Genomic DNA, 22964 nt, shown 5'->3' with positions numbered 1-22964 from the left:
TTATGCAGAAGCTATGCAACAGTCTGTTGTTTGTTACTTTTCGTTGGAAGAATAGACAATTTCTGCTTAATTGTTAAAAATTGCAAATATTTATTTTTCCTTCTCAAAGGCAAAAATGATATAAATAGGGTGAGAGAACAGGGTAGCTATAGAAAAGTCATGGGTCATATAGGAGATATAATGATAGTTTCAGTGAAGGAGGAAAAGAAAATATTAGTAGATGTTTTTGTTATTCATAATTCTGATAGAATACATTTTTGCTTTCAGTTTAAAAACTTGAGTATTTTTTTCCAGAAATCTTGGATAGAGGACAATATAATACAAACTCTTCAGTAGGAACAAAAAGGTAAGCTCTGAATTTTTATTTGAATATTTAGAACATATCCCTGTCAACCATTCTGTTGTTATGGCTGTTTAATTATTAATATGCATTTTTGTTCCTTTCCAGATCTGGAACAGTGATTTCCCACTCAACATCCAAAAAAGCCAAGTCAAGCAATTCTAGGTGCACTATAGAATCATTTTTCAAATGAACACAATAAAGACAGTTTGATCATTGTTATGGTACAAAAACTTAGAGTAAAATATGTCACTTGGACCTTATGTATTGTGTATAAATTATATAATTATATAAAAGTTAATATAATTATAAATTATATACATTGTATATGATTTTGCACTAGCTAATGCACCATTTTAATTTCAAATAGCAGTCTCATATTTTAAAGAATGTATGAAGTTGACTTTTTAAAGCTGATAACCATACAGTTCTTTGTTTAGGGGTGTCAAGCACTTTTAAAAGTCAGTTGCTCTTTGAATAACATGATGATAATGGCTATTATCTTCACAACTCTTACAGAGGGAGGAAAAGTGAAAGAATTTGGATTTTATTTAAAAATTTTAAAGTTCCACTTTATAAATCAGGTGCTATTAAATTATCTTATAAGTTTATAAGCTTATAGATCAACATTTAAGGCTTAGTTGCTTTTTACAATTCTGTATAAAAAATATTAGGAAGCATAGTATATTTAGCACTCAAAATTCAGACACATTTTTTGTACAAACATGTAGCACAGGTGTACACTTCTAGCCTCTGTTAATTTAAGCAGGAATCTACTGACTTGTCCATTGGTGAACAAAACTTCATTTAATACATGTAATCGATATTAGTACAAGCAGGCTAAATAAACTTCATGTTAATTGCATATCCTTAATATAGACAAACATATGAATTTAGTATTAATTTGCCTCATTTAAATTAGAAACCACAACTTTATCTTTGTTCATGTACTTTATGAGCTTGCCAGTTCTAAACGCTTGGAAAAGACTAAGGTGTGCTGTCTGTATGTTTTTAATTCTGTGGCTTTGTAAAAATTAATACAGTTTCTTCAAATCGTACTCTGCCTGTCTAGAATTACTGGCTTCATTTTAAGAGATCCATTCACCTACCAAGTTTGTTCAATAGACTTCATTAAGACTGTGCCACATTTGACATATCAGGAAAAAAATCTAGGGTGCTCAGTTTTCAAATAACCTTTAAGAGTAGGATAAGTGACACTCAGCTCTTAAGTGCACATGTATTACCAAACAATGTGATAAAAACCTATTCACTTACTCACATTTTAAATTGTTTCTAAAGATAAATGGTCTTATATATATTTATATGAAGTTCAAATTGTAATTGATCAAAAGCTGAATATGAGTCAGCAGTGTGGTGCAGTTGCTAAAAAGGCAAATGTAATTTCATGTTGCATCCATAGAAATCTAGTTTTCAGCTCAGGAAAAAATAGCTCTAGTATATTCTGTGTTTGCAAGACTCCACCTTGAATACCCCTTGTGCCCGGGGATAAAACAAATTCAGAGAATATGGAAGAGATGCAGAGAAGGGCAGTGAAGGTACCATAATCAGGAAATTGGAAAATAAGCTTAAGAGGTGAGATGGAAATGGAAAGAAGTGAGTATGTTAACGGGGGGCGGGGGGGGGCGGCAGCGGGGAAGCAGATATAATTGCACTTTTCAAGTACCTGAAGGATGTTACACAGAAAATCAAGATCTGTTTGTCATCCCAGAATGCTAGGCATGAAATAAATGATCAAAGTTACAGGAATTCGGATTCCTGTTGAATGGTGAGACAATTTTCTACTACAGTAGTTAGAGCAGTTGAACGATGGGGCCAGTTAGTAAGTTTAAACTTTCCTTCAAGCAGAAGCTGGGTGCCTACTGAATTCCTGTACTGCAGTGTTCCTCAACCTTGACCATTTCCCCATGCTGGCTGGGGAATTCTGGGAGTTGAAGTCCACACATCTTCAAGTGGCCAAGGTTGAGGAACCCTGCTGTACTGAACAAGGGGTTGGACTCTGTGGTCTGAATGGTCCTTGCAACTTTATGATTCTGTGAAGTTTGTGCACTTTAAAATAATTTCATTTGTAATTTATTCAGAGTGTAATATATTTTCCAAAATAATTTTAATCTAAGATGCATTTTCCAAAACAATTGTGACTCCATTTTAATTGTAAAACTCAGGATAATAATTTTAGTGAAATAAGCACAAAATGTGTAAAATAAACATACATTAATAAAACTGTAATTTGCATTTTCTCTGTTAACCATAAACAGACTTGTTTTAGCTTTTCCAATTCTATATGGCTGGTTCATGCTTTAGTCTATTTTATTGAATTTATAGTCAAAGACTAAATAAATGCCTTAGTCTTAAGCTGAGTTCCTCAACCATCTGAGGCCAATCAGCACATTTGTAATCTTGTGAGAAGGTTAAAAATGGGTTGGCTTGTGAGTGCTGGCTAATCACAGAATGCCCACTTACCGGCAGGTGAAGTGGTGAGGCTGTTCTTTACCACCACCACTAGAGTCCGCAGGTGATTTCTACCACAGCCTGCACTGCTTACCTTTTCTGGATAAGAGGACACACTTTCATACTGGGGTACAGGCAGCCACTTTCATCTATGTGAGGCTGAGAAACATAACTGGAAAATGAAGAGAATGCCTGAGATTGGAATTTTGCTGTGAATAATGATAGGTTCTGATTTTTTGGAGATTATAAATAATCTAAACTGTGGTCAGCTAGGGAGCACACTAGATAACAGCATGGGACATTTCGTACTCCTGCCACTTGCATTTGCACTCTGTATGCTATGTTGAGGACCAAAGATCTTAACATTCTTGTGTGAAAACATCCTTTGTTTGATGGTTGGGCAAAGGCAGAAGCTATGCCTCCTTCTTGCTATAAAATATTCATTAAAATCACATTTATTCTTTTGTAAGGCTCTAGATCAATCAACTTAGCCTGACCTAAAAAAAGGAATCAACTTAGCAAATTAGACACACTAAAGGCTCAAGCACTCACTGTTAGCTACAGGCACCAGAAATTGCATGCAGGGGAGTTAACAGGCTGGCACAGTTTTAAGATTGAAATGCAAGGAGCTGATCAAGCGATTAACAGTGCAGCATCTAAGCAATGTACAGAGATAATCTACAGAGACCTTCATTCTTACAGTTGCAAAAAAAACACTTTTTCCACTAGCATTTTGAATGTTGAATGTGTTCAATAAAGACATGAAGGATCAGAATTGTTTTTGTGTTATTATTTTAAGCACATTATATTTGTCAATACTCTTGACTTAGATGACGGTCAGATCACATTTTATGACAAATTAATGCAGAACACCATGAAATTCCAAAAGGTTCACGTACTTTTTCTTGGAACTGTATAATTAAAATAACTGAAAAATGAGCATACACTATTCATTTACACTATTCACTTTTTCCCCTTTCTTTCCTCTCTCCTCCTGTTTTTTCCTACACTTGCATCTGATCCAAGTTCAAATTCACACTGGTTGAGTTCCCACATTGTTAAGCCATAATTTCTTTAAACCATGTTTATGAACAGGCCTATACATACATACAAATGTGTGTGTGTGTGTGCTGTTTTCACCAACTGAAAACATCAGTTATAATTCTGTGTACACTACATACCTCAAGTATGTATGTGTTTATTGGAAATATACAGGTTTTTTATAAAGTTCTAGCTTTATTAAAAAAAACCCAGATAAGTATTTTAAAAATTACATATAGTGTTTAAAAATTGATTTAACAAACAGAATTAGGAACAATTATTTAATGGACTCCCCAAAATACTATTTCCTGTTCACTTTTTCAGAATGGCCCTTCTTAAAACAAGCCTGCTGTATTTGATTTATTTGCAAGCATAAGCAACTGATTAAAATAGTATCTAAATTTTTTACTACAACTGTTTCCTGGATAACTATTTTTACATTATAAATGTAACACATTCACAGCTATTTACTTTTCTGCTAAGTCATTTTTTGTCAATATTTATTTAGAGGGTGTAAAATTAGCAGTTGTATTTACTAAAATCATGCACAGATCTTAATTCTCAGTCATTTTGAAGTAGTCCAATCTTGTGGCAAAAGCAACTGATCTATGGCCAGAGTAGTGTTAGTAGTAGTAGTAGATCCTAAATATATTTTACTCCACTGCTCAACCCCCAACCCCATAAAGACTCCAAGAACCTCTTAGACTTACAATCTAGTAGCTGTAATACAAAAGGAAAAAGAGACTGAGAGGGAAAAAGAAATAAGTGAATGTAGACAGACACAGACTTTCCAAAGTGCAAACACAAGGACTAAATACAGCCAAAGTTGCTTTACAATCAGACATATGAAAGGCACAAGTAGTGTTGGGGAGTCCATAGGGTATGGTCAAAAAGTTGGTGACCACATGGGTGTGATCAAATTTCCACCCATTATATGTGATGCACGTAAATGGGTTGGAGGTTCAATTGCGCCATTGTAGCCATCTTGACTTTTTTGATCATATCCTCTGGACATTCCTGAATAGTGTTCTCTTTGTCTATAGATTCACAATGTAAATAACTGAACAATGATACTTTAAGTTGTGATAGAGCTAATCAAGAAGTTGGGAAGGACTGAGGGATTGGAAAAGCTTTCAGCGTCATTTTTAGCATCTGCTTTCTAAGAAGTTTGTCATCGTGTGGATTTCTTGCAATTAATCCTTAATTACTTGATGCTGATCTAACAATGAATAATATAAACTACAACTTGAGTAAATGCACAGGAAGGATGTATGCATAACCCAGGGAAATGTTGCCCATGTAAGCTAAATAAATAGCTTAATTCCATTAACTGAACAGTTTCTACTATTTTTTGAGAGTCAAAATGTCAGGAATTTGTTGCCTTGTAGATTTAGATATGGCTCGCTCTGACATTCAGGCCCGAACAATCTTTAGTGTCTTCCACTTTTGATTTATTCCCCTTCAGGTCACAGCAGCCCCTTGATACATCAGAGAGTGACTGGCAGGGATACAAAACATAACGAACAAAATAAAATTCAAAATCCAAGGTTCGGATATATTTACTGGGATCAACTGAGACGCCACAGAAACATGCACGCTTTCAAGTTTTGGAGGACTTTTCATCAAGTTTGATATCAAGAGCAGACCAATCCAGAAAGAGTTTTCCATCCTTCTCAAATCCTGCTTTTGTAGCAGTCAGCTTCCAGCTGCTGCTCTCAATCCAGACAGCAAAGGAAACTTAACACACCTGGCTGGGTCTGGCAGGTGCTTGGAGGGAGTTGTCCCTAGAAAGCGACACCCGCCCTGGTCTTGCCGGGTTCCTCCGCCGGCCGCTGTCCAGGAGGCTGCTTCGGCAGGCACCGCAATGGAGGAAATCCGGAGCCGCACCGTGAAAGGCCTGGCTGATCTGAGGGGCTTTTTCAACCTGACTCCGAAGGAAGACGGCGGCTCGAGGGCGGCAGCCGCAGCAGAAGCGGCCAACGCGGAGACGTGTGAGTGTTGGCGGGGAGGGCGGGAGGCGGGCGCCCCTTTCCCGGTCCCGCCAAGCCCTGGCTCGGACAGGGAGCTCCAGCGGCCAAGACCGCCGGTTTGTGGGGCTCTTCCCGCACGCAGCCCCGTCGCTCCTTGAGGATTGCGAGGCGTTGAGCTACTTCTTTGGCTGAACGTTTCTTGTTCAGTTTGCTTCTTTTGCTGCAAAGGTTCCAGCGACCGGAACAGCGCGAAGTAGGCAAAAGAGCGTTGCTGCCCGCGAGGGGGCCCTCCAGACGGGGAGAGGGATAGAACAGGGCAGCAGCTCGATTCCTATCCGAAATTTCCAATCGAAACCATTGAAAGGTTGAAATCTGTGCTGGTCTACCACCGTAATAAAGATTTGATTTGATAAACGTTTGAACTCCAATCCAGCCCGGATTATGTTTGCATTCCCAGGGCTTTCTGAAAACTTTGAATAATCCGGTTTGAACGGAGGGCAAGCTTCCAGTGAGTCTGTTTCCTGGAGGGGGAGAATTGACGCAGTTTGTGGTGGTTCCAGTGAACTAATTTTAACCATCTCGCATTTGAAGTCTTGAGACATGGTAGTAGGCCAGGGTTAAGCAAATTTCATACTATGTGACAGGCACTATTTAAAAAATAAAGCTCATTTCAGCCCGCCCCACTCGGTCCAGCAGAAGGGGCAGGTTGCAGACCCCACCAGTCAAGGAATTTCGATTGGTGGGGTCTAGGCGGAGAGCCTTTTCTGCTGCAGCGCCCGCCCTATGGAACATCTTGCCGCCTGAGATCCGGTGTGCCCCTCCCTCATGGCCTTCAGGAAAGGGATTAAATCCTGGCTTTGCCTGGGGGCCACAGGGGGGCCCGCACCTGTGGAGACGGCTGGTGGGGTGATGGGTTTGTCCCCCCCCCAGCATCTTGCAGGTTTTTAGGGCTAAAAATTATAGGAGGTTTTAGGGCATTTTTAATATATGTTTTTAAATTATTTATAGATTTTATCCATGGTTGGAGGGACTTGTGTTTTTTCTTTTTTATTATTGTGAGCTGCCCAGAGTCACCCGTTGGGGGAGATGGGCGGCATACAAGTTTGATAATTAATTAATTAATGTAGAGGAAATAAAATAGTTATTTATTTTAAAATTGGAGAGCCAGTTTGGAGTAGTGGTTAAGGCATCAGGCTAGAAACTGGGAGACTGTGAGTTCTAGTCCTGCCTTATGCACAAAACCAGCTGGATGACCTTGGGCCCTAGGAAGGAGGCAATGACAAACCACTTCTGGAATCCTGCCAGTAAAACTGCAGGGACTTGTCTAGGCAGTCATCAGGCGTCAATACGGACAAAGGCACGTACAAACAAAAAATTTAAAATTAAACTGGCCAAAATATCATTAGATCTCATACTAGAAGATGGAAATAGCTATTTCATAAGGTTTGTAAACACCATGCAGTGTCATTTTGACTGGTAGCATTGTCTATAAGTCCTGCATTGCAGCCCTCTTTCATGGTAACCATAGCCAAGGAGGGGGACTCACCCATTCACAAAACGATTTCTGTAAACGACCGTAGCGCTCTCTTCTGCCAGCTCTGATCGGATGCTGCTTGTTACCCCTATTTATCTAGGTCATTACAGGACAGGTGGGCACATTTCCAAACAACACATTGAGCTGCAGTTGTCATCATTTTAGTTTTTTAAGAATGTCTCTAAATCCTTTACTAGGAATTCTTAAATAAAGAGGCGGGCATTTCCATTTGTTTTAATTAATGTTTAAAAGACGGGAGGGGCAGAGACCTGGCTGGAATCAAAGGAACTGCGGGTGGGCCCACTGGTATCCACAAGTGCCACACTGGAGTCTCCAGTCCTATAGAAACCCTCCAATCAGACCCTGTATTATTTGTTCATGTGTATATGGAGGATGGAGGGGAATGATAATGGAATACAGACACTAATTATTTATAAAGCATGATGAAGGTTGCTGCAGAACAGCAGAAACTCCCCATAAAGATAATCTGTCTTGAGCGTTGGCCATGGTGAATGAGGCTGAAATGAGTTGGAGTCTAACAATGTCTAGAGGGGCACAGAGTCTTCCCTTTTGCTCTAGAAGATACTTAGGAAATTGAAAGCCTAAAATATAAGCTAAAGATCATTTCAAATCCTTCGTATTTGAAAGGGAGAATGCAGAAATACTGGCCTAGCTTAAAGAAGCAGAGGAAAGCAACCTGATTTTTCTTTCCTTGTCTTTTTATGCTGTATCAAGGGACTACAAAAAGTTTTTCTCTCTCCCTGAATTAATGAAAAATAAGCACAATAAAAACAGACATTCTTGCAAGAGAAGAGGACAGAACAAAAGTATTTCTACTGGCTAGTGACAAATAGTATCTGTTCCAGTAAAATCAATCTCTCTGCCTCTATCTTCCCTGTGCTGCTGTGTATTTTAATAGTTGCATTCAAATGTCTCCCATCTAAGTTAGGTTGATTTGAAATCTCTTTAAATTATTCTTATTTTATATCAGCAAAGCAATCCTAAAGTGGCGATAGGGAGAAACTGTGGCAGAGAAATGGGAGGACATATTTTTCATTCCCCCATCCCTGGTTAGGCATGTCACTGCCCCAATGGGAAGGAAAATAAATATGCCAACTAGAGTTCCGGGGTTTTGGGAGAACAAGAAGGATTCAGACCCACCATCACATTGGAATTGCCAGTTGTCAGCCAGGTCACCCATAAAGAACCAGCTATGAAGAACCAGCACAGAGGCAGCCTTGTGCCGCACACCTGAGAAGGCACGTGGAGACAGCCTTGGGTCTCTGCCACGGAAAGCTCCCTCTGGGGCATCTAACAGTTCCCTGCTTTCCTTTACTGTAATTTTCAAATTAATTAATTAATTAACTCATCAACATTCCCATGTCGCTCTTCTCCCAACAGTTCAGAGGGACATATATAGGAAAAAAAAACACACATTTTTCTCCTGTGTCAACTCAAGGCAGTGTACATACCTAATGCTCCTGCCTCCTTTTCTCCATAACCACCACCATGAGGTGGGTTAGGCTGAGAGAGAGTGACTAGCATAAAGTCACCCAGCCGGCTTTCATGTCTGAGAGAGATCTAAAACTCCCATCTCCTGGTTTCCAGCTCAGTATCTCAGCCACTACATCAATCTGGCTCTGTGAGCTTTCTATAAGAGCAAGCTGATCCATAAAAGGGGAGTGTAGAGGGAATAGGGAATGGCCTTGAAGGAGGGGAGGAGGAGCCACTATCAAAGCAATGGTTCAAGTCAAATTCATCTGTAAAGGTCGCCAGATATTTGTGGATATTGTAACCTAGCCTACCTCATAGGGGCATTGTAACAGAAGACTCTCAGCACTTTAGGGAAAAGTTAAGTAATTTGAATTTAGGTATTTAAGATTATTATCAGAAATTCCTCAGTATCACAGAAGTTGTGTTTTTTTGTTTTGCAGTGCTTCCAGATGAGAAAGAATTTCAGTATGCTGCTAAAACGAATAATCTGGACACTATGGAAAGGTTATTTAGGAAAAAAGTTAATATTAATGCTGTAAATGTTGTAAGTATAAAGACTTCCTATAGAGAATTCCTCTAACAAGCAAATGGTGTTTCTTCAATTTTATTTCATTTAATTTAGGAAAGATTAGTGATTATTCTTTAGTCCTTGGAACTTTTATTCAGCCTCCTCCCTGCACTAGAGCTGTGCAATATTGAGATCCAAGGCGAGCAGGAGGGAGCCCAGTCTCACTGTGCTGGTCAGTTGGTCCATGTAGAGGCTGTGCCTTTTTGGCCACGAGGACAAAATTTGGCCCAACATTGGAAAAGAAATACTTTGTCGACAATATCAGACTGGGAAATTGTCTGGTTCAGCCCAAGAACAACGAGGCAATCCAGTCCAGTATAGTTCCTTTATTAGCTTGCATCTAATAGACAGAATCTCGCCAGACTAAACCTATGCTAAAGCAGCTAGTGGATATACCCCGTGAGACTCTAGGGAGGGGCTAGCCTCATCCTCTTCCTCTTCCCACCGTCTTGCTGCAGACTGAGGAGGCGCTTGCTCTGGAATGTCCCCCCTCCCTCCTGATAACCTTGATCCTCCATTCCAGTATCTTCTTCGCTCAAGCCTTCCTTTACAGAAATGAAACTTCAGGAATATACAACAGTGGCAAAATTAATAGTGCAGTACACATCCAGAACAGAACTTTGACTAAATTTAAGCAAGAATGGCTCCCCTATATATCATATGTTACACAAAAAGCAGACTCAGACGATTAAGAGTATGGTTTTTAAGGGGAAAATAACTGATGTAAAGATAGTAATTAGAAGCAATTTCAGTGTTTATAAACATTTAAATGCAATCAACATTAGGTACAATGGGAGGGGATTTAGAACTTAATATTGTTTTTACTGATTTTTATCCTTTTTTAAATAATTTTTTTAATTTATTTGTTTTATTTTTTCCCCCTTTTTCCTTTTCTTTTCCTTTATATAGTTTGTGCATTTATTTCTGGAACAATGACAAATAGTGACAAAATCAATATTAATATTAACGTTTAGAATTTTATAGGTATTTTTCTTAAGATGATATAATGAACCTACTTCTATACATTTAATTAGTTAATTAATGAAATAATGAATTTTACATTTTATAATAATGGTAAATCATTTGTTTACTGATATTTTATTGTTTATTCACTAAGTCTTTTTCTATCTTTTTTTCCCCCTATCATGTAGTTACTTACTCTGTTTTTTAAATGTTCTAAACAAATAAATTATTAATTTAAAAAATAAAAATAAAACAGAAGCTGCAACTTTTCTTGGGCTTGTGCTGTAGCTGTGCAGGCTTAGGAAATTATGTGTTTTTCAGGATGCATTAGGGAGGTGGTGAGTCATTAAGCAGTGTAACATATTAGCCATAGACTCTTAATTTAATTTAATTTAATTTACTCAATTTAGGTGCTGTCTATGCTTAATTTTGCTTTTGATTTCTGTGTTTATTTCCTATAATTTATTTCATGTTTTAGCTGAAGCGCACAGCCCTCCATTTTGCTGTTGCAGGAAATCATCTATCTGCAGTTGACTTCCTACTCCATCACAAAGCTAGAGTTGATATTGCAGATAAGGTACACACAACTGATTTCTTATTACTATGTTATAGTAGCTGAAATAGACTTAGAGACTCTTTAATGGACACACAAGGAATCTGGTAGTACAGAGTCTGGTATGAGCTACCAGACTCATTCTGATTTTTGGCTAGCATAGACTAAAGATCTCTCCTCCTACAATGCATTTAATGGAAACACTAATTCTAATACCTCTGACTTACCTTGCCCAGGCTATGGGAAGAATTGAATTAATAATGTGTTGTTTTAGGGTCTTCCTCCTAAATAGGTAAGAAGTAAAATGACAGAGCAGTTCTAAAGGTGGCTAAAGGCAAGACTGAAGTGCTGTTTGATGTGGTGGAGACGCTGTTCTACTGCTGAAGAGAAGCACGAACAGAGCGATGGCACTTTCATTCCAGAGGGCCCCAGTAAACCCTCTGGTTACGTAGCATCAGCAGTGTTCCCATCAGCAGCAGAGCCCAAAACAGGATTCTCCGTGGGCATTGAGATGTGCAGGTCTAAATCATTCTCGTTTCCCCAACATGCCCTCAGATCAGGCCTATTTAGTTCCTCAGTCAGCCTATAGCTGTTATAGCTCTATCCCCTTCACAGGTATGGGGGAACAGAAAATGAGAAAATCTGCCCTCAGGCAAGTAAATGATTTGTTTTAGTATGCTCAATAGTTGCCGCAATCAGAAGAAAATTCAATCTTGCCAAGATATGTGTTCCTATCTTTTATTAAGAATCCTAAGGATTATTTACAGAATTGAAATAAATCAAATGTAAGCTATTTAAAATTATTTGAATTTAATTATTTAAATTAAATTTAAAATAATTAAAATAAAAAATGTAACAAATCTGGTTTATTGCTTTGGATTCCCATTTTTCCCATCATTAAGCCTTCAAGATACTATAACAAATAAACTTACTTTAATTTAATCTTTTGATTTTTATTTGGATTTTAATTGTATTAATGGTGTTTTAGTTTTTTCTTTATATTTTCTTTATTGTCTTGATTGTTGTGGATACAAAAGTGGGCATAAATGCAATAATAAAAATAATACAGGTAGTCCTCCCTTACCAATTGCAGTTGGGACCAGAACTCCATCACTAGGTAACACGATTGTAAAGGGAAACATCACGTGACCATGCCCAACTTATGATGTGAGTTCTGGCTGCAGTCATTAAACAAATCACCTGTGGTCATTAAGTGTGATGTCATGTGACTGCAACTTGCAAATTCCTGCTGGCTTTCCCATTGACTTTGCTTGTCGGAAGCCAGCTATGAAGGTTGCAAGTGGTGATCACGTGACACTGGGATGCTGTGACTGTTGTAAATGCACGCCAGTTGCCAAGTGTCCAAATCACGATTACATGACCACTGGGACACTGACAGTTGTAAATCTCCTTTTTCAGCTCTGTGGTAACTTCAAACAGTTGCTGAATAAGCGGTCAGTAAATGCGGATTACCTGTGACAACAGATATATTGCTGTGAACAGAAATGTTACAAAACTTATTTAGAGTACATTAAATTAAATTTCTCCTCCAAGGAAGTAATTAGATGCAAAGACCTTATCAAACTAATTCTACTGTGCTCTTTTATTAATAATTTTGGATAGGAAATCTGTCATTATAGCAATTTTAATTTTACTTTGCTCATTAAATATACTTTGCACTAACTGAGCAATTGTTAGAAAAGTTGTTAATTGAAGACATAGTAATTTATAGGAAAGTCTGAAAATAGAATATTTTTATGTTGACTGGAGAGAGAACATGAGAGTTAGTCTGAATTCCATCATTAGCATTCCTACGATGGAATAAAGTGCCAGTAGCAAGGATTATATGTAACTGTTGGGTTCTTGGTCCTCTTCGAGCTTGTGTTCCTGCAGACGTTTCATTACCAGGCTAGGTTAGGGCTAGGGAGAGTGGAGTTTGCTGGTTGTTTATCTATTATAGCTTGCCTTACCAGTCTTGGTTGGAATATGGTTTCTTCCTTGATGGTTCCTTGATTAAGTAATGTCTTCCCTGATTTTTTATTTGGTGCCTTTTCCTGTTTAACTGGAGGTTAGTTGTTAGGGGTATGTGCTGTTTATTTCCTTCCTTGACTTTTGATTGTATCTTTTAAATGGTATGTAGATGGAATTATCTCTGTGGGTCTGTTGATAGTTGATTCATCAGAATCCCAAGCTTCCAAGAATTCCCTTACTTTTTTTTATTTGTCTTGGTCTAAAATGTCAGTTTCCCAGTTGAAATTGTGGTTGAATTTGTCTATGCATTGAAAGAGTAAGGAATTTTCATCATGTCTTCTGACTGCCAATAGATGTTCGTGGATGCATTCTGCCAACCTTCTATCTGTCTGTCCTACATAGTGGCTATTACAGTTCTTCTACTGTAAGTTGTAGATGACTCCTATTTTTTCTTCTTTGGTTACTGGGCCTTTAGGTTTGTTTAAGATGTTCTAGAGGGATTTTATTTGTTTTTATGCTACAATGATGCCAAGACATTGTAGTAGTCTATTGGTTGCCTCAGATATTTTTGATGTATGGGAGTTATCTATTTCATAGGTTGTGATGGTTGTGTTACAAAAGGTTGTATAGCTAGGTCCTTTTTAATGAAATTGCATGGATATTTGTTGTGTTTGAAGATACTGTATAGGTAGTCTGTTTCTTCTTTCTGGAGTTTTGAGTTATTGCAGGTTTTTTTCCCCCCTCCTCTGAACAATGTTCTTACAAAGCTCCTCTTGTGGGCAGTTGAGTTTTTGCATTGGTAGTGAAGGACTTTGTTAGTGTGGGTTGCTTTTCAATAAACTTGGGTGTGTAGTCTGTCATTGCTTCCTCTGCTGATGAGGATATCCAGGAAGAGTAGATTATTGTTGTTTTCTTCTCCTCTTGTAAATTTGATTCCTTTAAAAATATTTTTGATTGTGTCATGTGTCTTCTTTAACTTCTCTAAAGTTCCTTTTCTGGCTGATTGTGAAAAACTAAGCAGGGCCAGATCTGGCTGGTACTTGAGTCGAAGATCCCAGGAATGTAGGCTAGACTGGGAAATTGAAAACCATATCCTGCAATACATGATTACCGCAGCAAGACTTTTGTATGCACAATTTTGAAAACCCAGACACTACCAACAATACAAGAATGGTTGCTAAAACTGATGGAAATGGCAGAAAATGATAAACTGACTTGTTTATTAAAAGAAAAATCAAATAATTATTACCTTAAGGAATGGAAACCATTGATGAACTACTTGCAAAATGCAGGCGGGGCAAAGCTCACATGGGGATTTGAAGATTAGATTATAAATGTAATGGGATATGTTTTGACAAAGAATTATTCCTACTTAATGCATTAAAAACTAGCACCTATGATGCTCTTATTATTCTTAAGACCAGAGATAGATTGGAAGCTATCTATTTTTCATGTCTTTCTTCTTTTTCTTTTACTTTATCTCACGTTTTCCTTTTCTTTATAATTTGTATTTTCAATTTTCTTTTTCATTTCTAACTTTTAACTTTGTAATTTTAAAATCTGAATAAAATATTATTAAAAAAAAGAAGAGAAAACCATATCCTGAAAGAAATTAGCAGCAAACCTGTTTTGTATCGTTGCTGAGAAAGCTGCAGGCAGATGGCCATCTAGTGACTAGGAGTCAAGCTCAGATTGCTTTACTTAAATTACCAGTACGGAAGGAATAAAATGGGGTCAGTTGGTGCTAAACTTATTTTCTTGGGACTAAGCCCTATCTTGCTATAGAAAAATGTCCTATATATTTAAAATGATAAAATAAAATAAGAGTGCATGCAATTATTTATGTGCCAACCAGTCATCTCTCTGAGCATAACATGTTTTTTGAAATAAATATATAAATGAATGAAGAGGTAGAAAGAACAGGATGGCAACCAGCCTATCAACCCTATTTGCTCACTTGATGCTCTCTAGTGGTCCTTTGGAATTTGGACTTGAGTTCCAGCTCAGACTACACTGTTACTTATAAACAGATCACAGTTATATATGAATTCTACCAAATGGATTTTGAAAAATTGTATTTCCTTCAACAAATGATGAAGTTGCTCTTTTTAAATATTAGGATTAGGAGAATTGGAAAAAGTGCACTCATTGTTATGCTACAGCTATTAGATACTTTTCTGGGGTTAAGCTGAGCAAGGAGACTGTTTCTTGGTTCTGTGGCTGCCCATTACATGATAGTATGGAATTTCAGATTCAGGTGTCACTTGCCAGCCCCACCAGGTAGACCAGACCAAGAAATCAACAGGAAGGCTAAAGCTACTTTTATTGAAAGTGGCTATAATAGCAGAATACTCTTTTCTCAGGCAAGTTGACTAAAAAGCCAGAAAAGAAATGGGCGAGGACAATAACTACTGGTGTTTGAACCTTATTTGCACGATGTTAGCGTCTTAGATGGAAAACTCTGATAATCTGCATACGTTCGGATTAGCTACAAAAATGTCTCAAAATTTGCTGGGAAGAAGAAGCTAATGAAATTGGGAAAAAACAGTACATCCCCAAACCTGTAGAATGAGACAAAGTAAACCTCATTGATTTTACTCATGAGTTGTAAAAGAATAGCGTAGAATTTCATGGTGTCTCTTTGCAGTTTATACTTACTTATTTTAGTTATTTATTTTTAAAGCATGGCCTTACTGCGATTCATCTTGCCGCATGGTCTGGTAATTTGGACATAATGCTGATGTTAATTAAAGCAGGAGCCGATCAAAAAGCAACAAACCAGGTATGCTATCCAGAGATATAAGCCAGCAACTGAAGGATTTCTAATTCTGTTTTCAGTAACTGTTCTGTCTTTTTCTTAGGAAGGGATGAATGTCCTACACTTTGCTGCCAAGAACAATAGTGTTAGAATAGTGAATTATTTTATCCAAGATCTTCACCTGATGGAACTCAGTAAACCTGATGAGGTATCATGAGTGCAAAGTATACTATAAGCAACTGGATGATGGATATTAGCAATATTTTTGTGAATATTTTTTTTTAATTCTGAGCATGCTTATAAATATGGCCACCATTAATTTTTTATCTGTATTTCATGAATATTGGCAAAATAGACCTTTGTTTCATACAGCATTGTTTACAGAGTGGGTCAAACCTGGCAAGATGTGGAGGTAGTATCATGATGCAAGTCCCACTCCTTTTATACGCGTGTCAGTATGGCACACACACATATATAAGGGGCAGGGCTTGCACCATAATGCTATGCCTATCATTTTTCAGTTGAGATACACACACTGTTGTGTATTTCTGACCCCTCTTGATTAACCATATCACATTGTTAATTACATTAACTGATTCTACATATATTCATACTCATATTCTCTGTAGTAATTCTGAACATGCATCAAATGCCTGGCTGTTGTTGGGCCAAGGGCTGCACTTGGCCTGTGAACTTGGGGGCTACGCTCCAGAAGGCTTGGCTCAAAAATCTAAACTCAATTTAATTTAATTTTAATTTAATAAAAATAACATTCAGTTACTCCAGTATAATTAATATGGTTGATCCCCATTTGCTTAATGACTTTCTCCTCTTGTTACTTTAAAAATTGCAAACTGGTAGCCACTTTTTGATGGGATCTCACCAGCTTCTAGGGGCCATATATGGTTCTGAGGCCTCTGGACTAAAAGGTTATGCATATAAGTTGTATCAAATATATAGCAATACAAGAGGCTTTTTAAAACTTCATTGTTAACTGATGCGAGCAGCATTTGCAAATCTTTCCATGAAAAGACCTACAGACTCAGTCTTCCTTTAGCACCACTTTAAAAAAAAGTTAGGTGATGGGATTGTAAGGTCCTTGCTGCATCCTGAGCCAGACTTGCTAAATACAGTGGCCTTAAGGTAGGTCTCATCCAGGTTCATATGGCACTTGCAGCATCACCAGAAGATGTTCATGCAGAGTTTGAGCATCTTCTTGCTCAGCCTTCTTGCAGGTCACCTGTAGATAATTTTGTAGTTAGACTGAGGACCATATGCAACCCGAGGGGCACAAATTACTTCCAACTGGGTTAAGGCTACTGATAAGTAATCTTTGCAGAATGCCAGTATTCTTCTATAGTGGCTTTTAAACTTCACTTTTCTCCCAGAAAGGTAGAAAGCCATTCCTTCTGGCAGCTGAAATGGGCCATGAAGAAATGATAAATGAGTTGATTACCCTTAATTTATTCACCTCAGGAAAAGATAAGGTAAGTCTTATTATAAAGCTTATTATTTGATTTTGTATATTGTGTGCAGACCACCAACAGACTACGGTTATTATCCCTGTATTTCTAGGGGTTTTTTTATTATATAAAAAACTTAAATGTACTTATTTCTGAAATTTTTCACTCAACACTAAACCTGTAGTATATGTTGTACCAAAGTCTACCTCAGTTAACGAGTCTTATAAATAATTCTTCCCTCCTTTGTTGCCTGAGCTATATTAGAGTCTTCAGACACCATGTACCCACCTTGAAGTTAGTTGGCTTCTGTTGCTGTCAGCTGCTCTTCTGAACTGCTGCTGAAGCGTTAGTCTTTCCTTCTGTGTTGAGGAGGGTGGGAACAGCTGCTGGATGGTTGTAGGCTGTCCGCATCTTTGCTGGAGTAAAATAGCTTCTGGGCTCTGCTTCCCCTTTCAGGTCCTGTGCTTTGGCTTGCTGTAATCCACACCTCCTCCTTTTTCACAGTCACCTGCTAAGCTACAGTTTATTGCGATACCCTGGGCTGCAAATTCTTCCTCTCTGCTCTCTTGCATGACAGGAATCTTTTTCCAACACACTCTTAGGCCATCAGGTCCAATTCCCTGTTCAGTGCATGTATATATCAAGCATCCGTTATCCTCCACTTAAGGACTTCCAGAGAAAGGGAAGCCACCACTTTTCCAGTTATCGTTGCACTGTCCTTACTATTAAGAAGGTTTGTCTAACATTAATTTGGAATGTAGAAAAAAGATATTGAAAACCAGCAGGCAGATTTTTTTTCAGGTGAAAACACACTTTTAATTGATTGATTGATGTCTAGCAAGCACTGGAGGGCACTGATACTAGAACACCATCATCTTTGCATTTGTTTTTCAATGTCTTATACTTGTAGCATGTCTACCAGAAGTCTGATTGCATTTTCTGTGAAAAAAAATCAGTGGGAAGTCATACTGGTGTTATATGGAAGTTTGCACTGAATAGGTAGGTCAGCCCTGAGTGGCTCTGGGAGGAGAGGTCACAAAAAAGGCGGTGGGCTTTGTGGTCCACAAAGCAGTTTATTCTCTGCTGATTTTTTTAAAACCCCCTCCTCTTGGAATTTAATTAGCCAAATAATGAAGATGATAATTTGCAAACTCATTGAACTACAGTGAGGGAAAAAATTATTTGATTCCCTGCTGATTTTGTATGTTTGCCCACTGACAGAGAAATGGTCAGTCTATAATTGTAATGGTAGGCTTATTTTAACAGTGAGAGACAGAATAACAACAAAAAAAATCCAGAAAAACGCATTTCAAAAAAGTTATAAATTGATTTGCAGTTTAATGAATGAAATAAGTATTTGATCCCCTATCAAGCAACAAGTTTTCCGGCTCCCAGGTGTCTTACTGTATACAGGTAACGAGCTAAGATTAGGAGCACTCTCTTAAAGGGTGCTAATCTTTTTAAGCACTCTCTTAAAGGGTGCACTCTCCTAATCTCAACTTGTTACCTGTATAAAAGACACCTGTCCACAGAAGCAATCAATCAATCAGATTCCAAGCTCTCTACCATGGCCAAGACCAAAGAGCTGTCCAAGGATGTCAGGGACAAGATTGTAGACCTACACAAGGCTGGAATGGGCTATAAGACGGGCAATAGCCAAGCAGCTTGGTGAGAAGGTGACAACAGTTGGTGCAATTATTCGTAAATGGAAGAAACACAAAGTAACTGTCAGTCTCCCTCGGTCTGGGGCTCCATGCAAGGTCTCACCTCATGGAGTTTCAATGATCATGAGAACGGTGAGGAATCAGCCCAGAACTACACGGGAGGATCTTGTCAATGATCTCAAGGCAGCTGGGACCATAGTCACCAAGAAAACAATTGGTAACACACTATGCCGTGAAGGACTGAAATCCTGCAGTGCCCGCAAGATCCCCCTGATCAAGAAAGCACATGTACAGGCCTGTCTGAAGTTTGCCAATGAACTTCTGAATGATTCAGAGGAGAACTGGGTAAAAGTGTTGTGGTCAGATGTGACCAAAATCAAGCTCTTTGGCATCAACTCAACTCACTGTGTTTGGAGGAGGAGGAATGCTGCCTATGACCCCAAGAACACCATCCCCACCGTCAAACATGGAGGTGGATACATTATGTTTTAGGGGTGTTTTTCTGTTAAGGGGACAGGACAACTTCACCGCATCAAAAGGACAATGGACGGGACCATGTACCGTCAAATCTTAGGTGAGAACCTCCTTCCCTCAGCCAGGGCATTGAAAATGGGTCGTGGATGGGTATTCCAGCAGGACAATGACCCAAAACACACAGCCAAGGCAACAAAGGAGTGGCTCAAGAAGAAGCACATTAAGGTCCTGGAGTGGCCTAGCCAGTTTCCAGACCTTAATCCCATAGAAAATCTGTGGAGGGAGATGAAGGCTCGAGCTGCCAAACGTCAGCCTCGAAACCTTAATGACTTGGAGAGGATCTGCAAAGAGGAGTGGGACAAAATCCCTCCTGAGATGTGTGCAAACCTGGTGGCCAACTACAAGAAACGTCTGACCTCTGTGATTGCCAACAAGGGTTTTGCCACCAAGTACTAAGTCATGTTTTGTGAAAGGGTCACATACTTATTTCACTCATTAAACTGCAAATCAATTTATAACTTTTTTGAAATGCGTTTTTCTGGATTTTTTTGTTGTTATTCTGTCTCTCACTGTTAAAATAAGCCTACCATTACAATTATAGACTGATCATTTCTTTGTCAGTGGGCAAACGTACAAAATCAGCAGGGGATCAAATAATTTTTTTCCCTCACTGTATGTTTTAATTATAAATATTTTAAAAGCTTTCTATAGTTTATAATCTAAAAATGGCTTATTTGAAATGCCAGATTGCATATTTCTTATCAGACTTGAGACTGTACAGGGTATATGCAGTCCTGTGTTAAAGATCTAGAGTGTTGAGTGTTTCTCAACCTTGGCAACTTTAAGATGTGTGGACTTCAACTCCCAGAATTCCCCAGCCAGCTTGCTTGGTTCAAGAATGTTTGCTTTTAGTGATAAATTAAGCCTACATTAGGTATCTCTGTACATTTTTATAGGAAGGAAACACTGCCTTGCATCTAGCAGCTAAACATGGCCACAGTGATGTGGTAGAGATTCTTCTTCAGCAGTGGGAAGATATAAATGAATTCAATCAGGTAAAAATACAAGTAATTACTGAAAAATGCATAAAGCATCAAAATTAAGAAAGGCATATTTATTTTTGAAAATAAAGATGTAAGAAGGCAACTCATGTCTGGAACCCACAGATTGCCAGAGTTCTTGAAGTCTCTAAATTACGAAACTATAATGGCCAATAATTGCCTCCTCTTCCCTTCCCTCCATCTCTCCCCTCCCTCCTTTAAAATGTATCAGGCCTGTCCTGGAGAAGCTTTGCTTGTGCTCCATTTTGGTGAAGGGATCAGAATGGAGGGCAGGAGTTGCTGTTTTCCTCTTCCTGCTCCAGCCTTGTGAAATAGCCTCCCCATAGAATTACGGCTTCCTTCGTTCCTTTTATCGTGTTTTAGAAGATCCTTCAGACAGAACTCCTCCAAAGGATGCATGGTGGATAGTTGTTGTCGCCATGTTTACTTTACTTTACAAATTGATTTCATTTTTTTTAATGTTACTTCATTTTTGTATCTGGTTTTGTAATGATCTTATTTTATGTATTTTTCATTATTATTATTATTATTATTATTATTATTATTATTATTTTACTTATTTTTGTAATTTTGATCAGTAATTTGTTGTTTCTAATTATATATAATTAGAAATAACAACTTACTGATCAAAATTACAAATACATACTCACACACATTTATAGGCCTCTTGATTCCCAATGACTCTGGGCAGCTCATAATTAAAAGTAAAAACAAAACCTAAAAAAACAAAGCATAAAAAAATGGCCTAGAAACAACATACAGCGGAAGAAAACCCAGACAGCCAGGTCTTTAATACATCATCTGGGTGGGAGAAATATCATTCCAGAGGGCAGGCACCATGACAGAGAAGGCCTGCTTCCTGGGTCCCACAAGATGACACTGCTTAATCAGTGGGACCCAGAGCATGCCCACTCTGCCCGATTGTACCACCTATTTCTACCGGGCCTTCAAATAACCAGGCCCTATACCATGAAGGCATTAGTGGTGATAACCAGCAGCTTGAATTGCGCCAAGTCAATTGATAACCAGTGCTGATTGTAGAACAGTGGGGTAACACAGGCATAACAAGGCATGCCCAACACTGCCCACACCACTGCATTCTGGACCACCTGTATCTTCTGAGTGGTCTTCAAGGACAGCCCCACGTAGAGCGCATTACTGTGATCCATGTAATTATGTCTGCTGTGGATGTTTTGTTTAGAGATGTTTTATTGTTGACCGTTTGGTAAATTGTCATGAGCCTATATTGTTTTTGTGGCATACAAGTAAAATCAATCAATCATTGTGTATGATCAGTCCTAGGATTACCATTATTTATGAGATTTTTCTTGTTTGCCAATTATTAAACATGAGCCACCTTTGAAAATAAATGAACTAACTGCTGAAATACAAGCATACATATTTTGCAGTCCCACATCAAAAGTTTCAGTGGAAAAATTTCCTTCATTAATTCTTCCATTTTACAGAAATTATCTGAAAAATATTCTTACCTCCTATCAGTCGGTATTGGGTAGCTGTATACAGGCAGCTGTATCTGATATCAATGACATATTTCCTTTTTGCATTGTGCTTCAGAATGGTGAAACACCATTTTATATGGCTGTTGAAGGAGGCCATGAAAAATGTGCTGACCTCTTACTGGAAGCAGGAAGTGACATCAATATTTCAAACAAAGTATGTAAATATACCTGGTGTTCTTTGTTCATTTACTGAGATAATATTTTCTTTAATTTTTCCTTGTTGTGCATTAAAATACCAAACTGAGACCCAGATAAATTGCTGTTTTTGTGGAAGTTGTATTAGATGTAGTAGGGCTGCCAGATCTGGGCTGCAAAAATCTAGATGATCACTAGATTTCAAGTTTTCTGTATCACTTTGGTGCCAACTGGTATTCACCTAGATTTTTACAGTCCCAGTTAGTTCATCTTTATCTCACTTTTGTGTCTCCTTTATTACTTGCTTTTGTAATTAAGAAGGATCTTGATGCAGACATTAACACAGAAGTTCAAGGAAATTGAAAGAAACAGTAGTAAAATTACTGTTAATAGTGTCCCTTAGCTAAAGCATCCCACTAATTCAAATTAATGACATGGAACAGCAGCAATAATGGTTCTTTTTTGAACTTCGTTTTCTGCTTTCTATGTTATCCAGCAATAATCCAATGCATATTTTCTGAGAAGTAATTTTGTTTACTATGTAGAGAATATACACATGTAACTTTAGTCTGATAGGTTCAGCTAAGGTGGCATGATTTTGATTTGGTAAACTGGAATTTGTTTGTCTCCTTTCTTAACCATTTTCCCCATCGTTTCACACACTGACATTCACAGAAGACATTGTGTCTTAAATCATAGTTCCTCTGTTTGAATGACATTAGAAATTATAGTGCAAGGAACCAGGGTTTCTTCATCAGAACTAAATACATAAGGAGAGGAGGTGAAAGGCAGCATTAAAACATTCATGTATTTGGTGCAGACTTTGATGAAACATGAAATAACTGTGGCAGAAGATAAGGAATTATTATCCTAATGCATTTTCTGGAGATCGGCCTAATTAGTTTTTCTTAATCAAACCATTTTTGATATTAGCACAACTGTACATATCTTCCAAAAATACACTTTTAAATTACTTTGCGTTATTA

At 38.1% G+C, this 22964-nt stretch overlaps 2 protein-coding genes across 10 annotated transcripts in view; both read left to right on the top strand.

The window, feature by feature from the left end:
* POLK (DNA polymerase kappa) overlaps nt 1-2306 on the top strand; it is a 42136-nt gene extending 39830 nt beyond the window's left edge. For all 9 annotated transcript variants that reach the window (XM_088130465.1, XM_007439860.4, XM_025174198.2 and 6 more), the window contains 2 exons: nt 295-346; nt 449-2306. In XM_088130465.1, the coding sequence (XP_087986591.1) occupies nt 295-346; nt 449-533 (137 nt within the window). In that variant the 3' untranslated portion in view covers nt 534-2306. The remainder of the gene's footprint in view (nt 1-294; nt 347-448) is intronic.
* A 1398-nt stretch (nt 2307-3704) lies between these two features.
* The window catches only part of ANKDD1B (ankyrin repeat and death domain containing 1B), a 35184-nt gene continuing 15924 nt past the window's right edge, over nt 3705-22964 (top strand). The window contains exons 1-8 of the mRNA XM_088130471.1: nt 3705-5841; nt 9289-9392; nt 10858-10956; nt 15587-15685; nt 15765-15869; nt 17050-17148; nt 20219-20317; nt 21899-21997. Coding sequence (XP_087986597.1) covers nt 5715-5841; nt 9289-9392; nt 10858-10956; nt 15587-15685; nt 15765-15869; nt 17050-17148; nt 20219-20317; nt 21899-21997 — 831 coding nt within the window. The 5' untranslated portion in view covers nt 3705-5714. The remainder of the gene's footprint in view (nt 5842-9288; nt 9393-10857; nt 10957-15586; nt 15686-15764; nt 15870-17049; nt 17149-20218; nt 20318-21898; nt 21998-22964) is intronic.

Source organism: Python bivittatus, unplaced genomic scaffold, assembly GCF_059951505.1.
Source record: "Python bivittatus isolate LINGU-HERP-01145 unplaced genomic scaffold, Pbiv_v1 ctg000850_np1212, whole genome shotgun sequence".
Taxonomy (NCBI): Eukaryota; Metazoa; Chordata; class Lepidosauria; order Squamata; family Pythonidae; genus Python; species Python bivittatus.
Note: the sequence above shows the minus strand (reverse complement) of the source record. Positions and strands in the feature narration are given on the sequence as shown.